Source organism: Triplophysa dalaica, chromosome 13, assembly GCF_015846415.1.
Source record: "Triplophysa dalaica isolate WHDGS20190420 chromosome 13, ASM1584641v1, whole genome shotgun sequence".
Taxonomy (NCBI): domain Eukaryota; kingdom Metazoa; phylum Chordata; class Actinopteri; order Cypriniformes; family Nemacheilidae; genus Triplophysa; species Triplophysa dalaica.
In genome coordinates, this window is record NC_079554.1 from 9,559,029 (window position 1) to 9,567,746 (window position 8,718).

The 8,718-nt window shown below is 35.5% G+C and overlaps 1 protein-coding gene across 1 annotated transcript in view; it reads left to right on the top strand.

Moving 5' to 3' along the window:
* fndc4a (fibronectin type III domain containing 4a) overlaps window positions 1–7,775 on the top strand; it is a 32,068-nt gene extending 24,293 nt beyond the window's left edge. The window contains exons 4-6 of the mRNA XM_056765211.1: window positions 1,305–1,394; window positions 2,743–2,876; window positions 5,290–7,775. Coding sequence (XP_056621189.1) covers window positions 1,305–1,394; window positions 2,743–2,876; window positions 5,290–5,331 — 266 coding nt within the window. The 3' untranslated portion in view covers window positions 5,332–7,775. The remainder of the gene's footprint in view (window positions 1–1,304; window positions 1,395–2,742; window positions 2,877–5,289) is intronic.
* Window positions 7,776–8,718: the final 943 nt, after the last annotated feature.

Genomic DNA, 8,718 nt, shown 5'->3' on the forward strand with positions numbered 1-8,718 from the left:
TACAGACGCCCCCCTCCAATCTTTTATCAATTTATGACAGCAGGTGTCTCAGTGCCAGCACTGTGTTCATGCTGAAAGGAATATCAATTGGGAAGAGTGGTGTTCTGGAACAACTCCACGCAGGTAAAAGATATTTGGAGGAGGAAATGAGCCCGCATTCAATCCTTTTAACACTGGATTAATGATGAAGACTGATGGCCGGTTAGAGCTGCACTTCCTCTGTGCTGTGTTTGGATGGTGGTGCTGATCGGAATGCTGGGTTATTAACCAGCTTTGGGCAACATGCTTAAGCCCAATTTGAAAACAAAATGAAATGTGCTATATATTTATTTATCTATTTATTTGAGGTCATGCTTGAAAGTGTTTTAAAACCTTTTTTGCAAAAGCTGCAACCCATAACTTTTGCCTCTTTATCGCCACCTGAAACAAAATTGCACATTAATTATGTTTACGTGTGTTATAAATCAACTAACATTTCCTGTGAAATCCAACCGACAGCTCAAATTAAAATCATCATGAGCTACCTTTGTGACAACACAATCTCACTGCAAAATCGTAACTATTTTTACGAGGTGGCTAATTATGGCTAATTATCATGAATTTGTTCAATATTATTCTTACATTTTAGCGTGATTTGCTTTCGCGCTAGTGACGTTATGTTTTGGTGCGGGGTTAGGGCTGGGACTTCAGTATTGCATTTTTTCATACGAATTAGACACCTAGTGAAATAGTTACGACTTTCCCTTAGAACATGTTGTTTGTGAAGCGGGTTAAGAGAAGGAAACACTGATTGTTTACTGTATGTATTTGCTCGAGAATTGATTTTTTCTGGATTGAAGCAGCTTTATTTTCCCAAAAACTATAAATGGTTCTGTTAGTTTGAGAGTGAACACCCTAAAATTACAATACAGTTGGGTATTTTGTTTGATTATTTTTGGACAATGGACAAACCCAACCGTTGGGTTAAGTTAACCCAGTAATTGGTTTATTTTTGACCCAACTATAAGTTGAAACAACCAAACATAGGTTAATTCTTAACCCAATGTATAGGTTTGTCCATTTTTGACCCAACGCTGGGTTGAAAATAACGCAACATTTTTTAGGTGTATAAACCAATGATGTGAGTTGGGGTCCCATCTACAGCAATTTTCTTCACCCACATGAAAATGTGCAAATTTCTTTTTAAAAGACGACAGGGATTATCAAAATTTACGAGTTTATAATGAAAATGAAGTGGAACAGAGCCTGTAATAGGTATGACTTTTATACAATACCAATATATAATCCGTTTCTTTTTCCAATAGATGACCCAACTGTGCAAGGGCTGGATAAAGCAAGACACCTACAGACAGGCGAGATGATCATCATTGTGGTTGTGCTTCTCATGTGGGCAGGTGAGAAGTTGTTGTCCCCTCTAAGAAAATGTGCTGAATCTGTTAATGAAGATGGTTGTGGGACACCATGCCTACTGAGAGAAACTGTGCTTACAAACCTCACGCAATTACCTCATCAATTATTACCACCGAGAGACTGAGAGAGAGTGTGAGAGAGATAAAGAGAAAGAAAGAGAGAGAGAGCAAATTAGAGTTAGAGCACATCCTAATTTGTCATAGATCTATTAATGGTTATTAATTTTTCACCTGAGTGATTTTAAAACCACTTGGGGTAAACGGTTCATTAAATTCCACTTCACATACCAGCTCTGGAATGCATGAAAAAAACATAATTTGCAATAAAGTGATAATATATGAAAACTGAGATGTACATGGGAATAGAGAATTGTGTATTTTCTTATGTAAGGCACTTAATCAGCCGACATCCTGTCACAAATTATTTCATGCGCTCAATTGCAACTGCCACTCCAGCAAACAGGGAAGATCCTGCACAGCTTGACTACTGAAAAAAATCTGTCTGCATCCCTGGATCAAGAAGATACAGAACGTGTTCGACATAAAGATCAGGGACAGCCCCATGCACACCCTCACAACACAACACTAAAAGTGTCTTAGCGTGACTCTTTTTACACACAGTAATGCATTACGCATTACTGTGTGAAACGTTAAGAATCCGTATGGGTAAATGTTACCATTAAGTGTTTAATTTGGGATTCTTTAAGAACCTGTAAGTATTTTCTACATGCAAAAGCAATTATCAGTTTGTTTAATCAACACATTATTCATTACACGCTATGTCTTAAAAGTTGTATTCAATCTGATACAGTAAGTTAATTAATTCAGTGGATTCAATTTAAATGTACTCAATTCTATTAGGTTTCCGCTGCACGGGGTATTTGAGTGGAGTTCGAAATTTATGTACTGTCAAGAAAACCCATTTCTAATATGTGGAATAAGAGTCTACAATGAAGTAGAGCCAAGTAATTTTTGATTGAATGTCTACATTTAATTACAAAACCCGTTCTACACAGCTACTTAACTTTTAATTTCCTCGATTATTAAAAATATGCCAACTTAATTTGAGACATGAAAAATGGTTGTACACTTCGACCATATCAAAGGTTAGGTTGCTGAAAATCCAAAAGGCGTAATTAATAGGCAATACAAGAAGATTTTGCATTCACTGAAAGTGCCATGTCAGGTGTACTTTTATAGTAATTTCACCACTTAAATTGTCTCTTCATTCAGAATTCACAGGGTACACTTTTATGATTTATTCAGAATTCATCTCAGAGTTTGCCTCTCTATCTGTATGTTCATCTTCACCATGTCTTCTGTGTGTCTGCAGCTGTAATCGCACTGTTTTGCCGGCAGTATGACATTATAAAGGACAATGATTCCAGCAACAGTAAAGAGAAGGTAAAGCCGTCCTCAGAGAGAAGTACACCAGAACACCACAGTGGAGGGCTGCTCCGGAGCAAGGTTGGACATCTTTGAATCTGACCACCTCCAATCACACTTATCACAATCACTTATCTTAAAGAGTTGTTCACCACAAAATGAACATACACACTTTAAAAAAAATCATGCAAAAAAACATATATTTTCTGGGAGCTGGGGGCCAGAAATAAACAATAAAATATATTTTTTTCCCTGTAAAAGTACAAAAGTACATGGTTTCCCCATTTTTCTTGTAAATTTGCTGCCATTTTCAGTAATTTTACATGTTTTGATTGTGTTTTTCAAAATACATGTACAATTACAGTTTTTTTACACCATACATTGAAAAACAGTAAAAAAACATTTTGTAAAATTACAGTTTTTTGCAAACAAAAATTTAAATAACCCAAAAATATTATAAAACAGAAAGGTGAGTAAATTATGACAGAATCTTTATTTTTGACAATAATTATTTTTCTCATTCATCAGTATAAAATCAGGTAACACACACAGTTTCTGCCAATCTCATATTAATCTTGAGAACCTATACAGTAGTAGTGCATACGTCATTTCTGTGAAGAGTATTTAGTTTGATCAAATTTATAAAAGAGAGATACAGCCGTACATTTATTTCCGGAAAAAGACGTGCTGTTGGAGGCAGGTAGTTGGACGGAACTACAACACGAGCACTCAACACATCATCACATTAATCCCTTCGTGTTTTTTATATTATGCACGTACACGCCAATTCCCAACAAAACGCAGACATATGACTTATTTTGACTTTCTGCGTGCAGTTCATGTCTGGCATCTTTTAGCAATGGGACAGCGCCATCTATCTGTTCCAAAGGATCTCCAAATCGAGCGTTATATCCACCGTTTATACAACATCCTTCACTGAAATGCCATGACACAATCAAACCAACCTCAACTTCTCTCACTATTGCAAGAGTAACGAGCTGCAGCTCCAGACCCACAGCGCAGCCAAGCTTGATGCAGCTCAGCCAATCTTGACGCAGCACAGCCAATCTTGATAAGCGGGTCTTCCTATGCTCGTCGGTTGGTGCGTGGGCAGGCTATTTGTTTCGTCTTGCCGTGGCCGTGCTATTCCAAGAGAATAGCCCAATAAAAAGAATAGGATCCCTGTTACAAAACAGGGATCCAGACTTATAAAAAACGTTCCGAAACAAGTTGAGTGGTGGGGAAGTGTATCAAGCATTACATAGCATGTTACCCGATAAAGTCACGGAGAGCGCTGTATGTAGGAACTTTATTAATTCATAAATCAAATCTGTTAGATTAATTACAAATTGTCTCCTGTCTCTCATATTTTTCATTATGTTGAAGCAAATTTCTTTTATAAACTAATCTTTTCATAAACCAAATCTTGCATCCGAATGCATCTGTTTTGTGACAGCTGTACAGTATATAATTTCCCTTTGACTTCATTTTTAAAAACATTTGCGAAGTGTTTTCCTCTGTTAAATTCATCATCATTAACATTATGAAGCGTCACAAACATTCCGAGCTCTGCAAATCACCCAATCCCTTTGAAACCTGCAAAAGGACTAAAACAGAAAGTGAAAAGGCATTTAGAACCCTATTCATCTCACTTCTCAAGAAAGGTTCTCGGCCCTGTAGCTGCCAATACCCCTGACTGATAACACTATTGTGTCATTTGTCTCATGGGACATGCCAGCTGTCTAGGAAAAGACCAGAAACTACTATATGATGACCACAGTCAGTCAGTTTGTTAAAGCGGTTTTATCATACATATCATACATTTATTCAGCATTTCTTGAATTTTCACATATGGAAAGCTTGTATGTATTCTGCTGAACCTTTCTTCTGTGACCATCAGACTGCTGTGGAGTGTCAAAAATATACATAGCACTTAATGTTAGACTTAAAAATGCATTTATCCATAGTAAAGTGCATTGGATCAAACATCATAGCAACTGACATACTTCTAAATTAGATCTTGGCTTGAAAAACTGTTGCCTTTATCCTTCTTCCCCTGATCCTCATTTTCACCCACTCACCAGCTGTAACCCTTAACTTGCCTCTTTCCCCTTGAGAAATGCGCATCAACAAAAAAAAATGCTTCACATTTCACTTTCTCCACTATGAGCATTAGTGCTGTTACACATCGTAGATCAGGACTTTTTAAACGTATGATAAAATCAATACGTGCCCTTGGATGATGTCGCCTCTATGCATGGCTTTCATTTCCAGTATTTGAAACACTGTTCCAGCAAATTGCACTCCTAGATGAAAATAATGGACAGTATTTCTTGTTATCTGAGAACGGCCATATCTATGATAGGCTACACTCTAGCTGAGAAAACATCCATCCATGCAGCCATCCTTTCCAAGACTTCTGCACAAATGACAGCAGTTGTTGTGGGTCCCTCGGAGGAGAATCTTGTTGTGTTTATCTTCTTCTCTGTTGCAGTTCCACCAGTCTGTGCCATCAATCAACATCATCGAGGTGTGATGGGAATTCTGTAGACGTCAGTCACGCCCTCCATTGCACCACCTGCCTTATCAGGATGAAAGTGTATCGCTCATATTCTCCATCAACTATCCACATGGAACGCCACACCGGCCCTACTGTTATCAGTTGCCCCTCGAGCTAACACTCAGCCCACCCATATGCAGACCTGCACATGTATATTAAAGCAATGTACTCCTGTGGAGAGGTGGGGGTGTAAACGCATACAGTTATGTACAGTAGTGGATGACAATACAATAGAAGGGGAAATCCATAAATTTTGAGTTTGACGAGTTTGACTTAGGCGTGTCACAATATACCGGTATCGACAATAATCGTGATATTAAAATTATGATTATGAATGACTTAAAAACGTTTGGTGTTACGAGTCACAATAAACACTTGAATTAGCCAAAAAGACAAAAATGGACAATTCCAGCGATATGGATGTGACATATTCATTCAATACTTGAAAAATGATTTCTCAAAGAATGTATTTATTTCCAAAAGCCCTATATTGAATCAGCTGATTATATGTTACAAAACCCCTGATGATTCGGCCAGACATCAGACAAATATCAGTTTTTACACCATTTTTCTATATTAATAGAGGGGGAAATTCATGTGTTATGGATCTGACAAAAAAGGATGCACGTTTTTGTGAGACAACATATTTTACATAATTTCTGTCAATTAAAATCTGCAAACCAGATGCAATAATACCCAACAAATGGAGAAGGGAGGGCTCCTTATATAACATTGAATAGTTAATTTATTTTCATGTGCCCATTTTTGAGGAATATGGACCGTTGTGAATGTGACAATTCCTTTATGGATGTGACTATTTACTTATCTGACTATAAAAAACTATTCTCTATAAACTTCACTTGGGTATTTAATCACCGAATATTGACATTTGGGTAAATATGGTGAAAACCTTTGGTAAAAACCTAAATTTGTATTTTCATGGAATTGCACTCTTAAAAATAAAGGTTCTTAAAAGGTTCTACACAGCAATGCCATAGAAGAACCATTTTTGATTCCACGAAGAACCATTCAGTAAAAGGTAGTTTAAAGAAATATGTCTTTCTTTCTTTTTTATAATCTGAAGACATTTTTGTGAAACAGAAAGATTCTTCAGATGTTAAAGGTTCTTTATGAAACCAAAATATTCTTCTTTGGCATCAAAGAAAGTTTTGAAGCACCTTTTTTAAGAGTGTACAAAATAAACTAAAAAATATGTTTTTGACTAATATCATTAATTTATTTAAAAAAAAATGCTAACATAATATTACTAGAGTCTTTTTGCCATGATAACTGTGTGTGTGGTGAAAATCAGATTTTGTGGCAGCCCTAGCTTGACTACACATCATGGGTGTTTCCCCTTGTATTGTAGAGAATGTTTGAAGGAAAGTGTATTTTTGATATGCCTCTGGCAAACTATCTCCTGGTTTCTACTTTTGAATAAAGTGTTGTGTTTTGTTCGTGCATGCACATCTCATGGTCCAGCCGCTTCTTGGAACTGCACCGAGATATTACGACAGCACCCCATTAGATTCAGATGGTAATGTTTTTTGATCAGACATAAAAAAAATGAAAAAGTTCAGGAATGTAAATTCTGTTATCATTTACTGGTGTAGACTGTTTCATAAAGAAGATCTGGATATTTTTTCACTAAAACCGATCACGGACTGACTGGTAAGCCGAAGATATTTTCTCTCTGACATTGTTGGGTGATTTATTAAGTGTGAGTCATAATGTACTGCCATTGTATTCAATCCACTCAGCAGGATATTGAAATGATTTCTGGAGGCAGGAAGTTATACATCTTTGAAACAACATGTGGGAGAGTAAATTATTAACAATGTCATATTTGGGTGAGCTGTCAATGTAACCTGGTGAATGGGATGAAAGATAAGACTGATGCAAAGTTTTGTCATTTCTACTTGCACTTATCATCACTTCACCTCTTTAAATACAACTAAGGGTGTTTACATATTCTAAATACATCTAGCATTATTTGTTTATTTATCTAGTTAATCCAAGAGGTGACCTAGTATAAATACATGATTAAAGCTGTTGAAAGTATTAGATTTTGTTAAAAAGAGTTTTTTTTTTCATAAAGCTTGGTGTCCAGGAGCAAAAATGTGAACATTAGGTTTGTATACATGTGTTCATATGACATACTTTTTCCCTTCAGTAGTATATGCTAGTACATAAATTCTGCCAGACTAAATATTGTACATAATAGCTAATCTCACTGTGTACATTTGACTTAATATGAAAATAATTGTATGTTATTTAGAATTTGCCATGAAACATGCCATAGCATCATGAGAAAAGCATGCATGGTCTGACTCAGCAATTCTGAACTCATATCTTACAATTGATGCTCTCTGTTTCAATTTGGGCAAGGGACACAAAAATGGAACTGGTTTTGGTATCTTCTGTTTCTCCCTATCATCAATTTTAATAAAGGCATTGATGGAACTTGATGAAAGCTTGTGGTTTTCTTTCCTCTTGGCATAATAGCACAGAAGACTTTATACACTTTCAGTAATAAGACAGATGATAGATGTACTTTAAAAAAATGAAAATGATTTTTGTTTCAGCATAGAGAAGTGGTAATGACGCGGAAACTTATTTAATGGTGCATTTGACCCAGCAAGCAAATGACATTTACCATTTTCTGAATAAGGTAATTAATCAGACATTTTTTAAATATGTTATGAAAAAGGTCCATACTTATATTTAATATTTGACTTTCAAATAATTTATTGGCCTGTTGCAAATTCCATTTGATGTTGAAGGTTGGAGAGGTAGTATATTTTACTAGTGTACACTTTTTATAGAATGTATTTCTAAACTGTAGCAAAAAAAATATTATTTTACTTGTTATTAAAACGACAAGTTAATGTTAATGACACATAAGATTTTCTGTTTTTCCTATTTATTTCATTTTTTTAGTGGATGGTAACAAAAATGAAATATACGATGCACAAATCAAAACAAATTGCATAGTTATTTATTATTAATAATGCACATTTTATATTTGAATAGGTAACACTTCAGTATAGGGGGCAGTTCTCACTATTAACTAGTTATTATTAGCATGCCTATTGTTGAAATATTGGCTGTTTATTAGTACTTATAAAGCTAATATTCTGCATGACCATACTCTACATTCCTAATTCATACCCAATACCTAAACCTAACAACCACCTCACTGACTATTAATAAGCAACAAATTAAGAGTTTATTGAGGAAACAATGGTAGTTCATGATTTGTTAATCGTGAGTATTTCCCCCAACGAAGTGTGAGCCTTTAATAAGTATTTTTATATTCACCATTGTCTAGTTATGATTATACATTATTTAATAAATCACTTC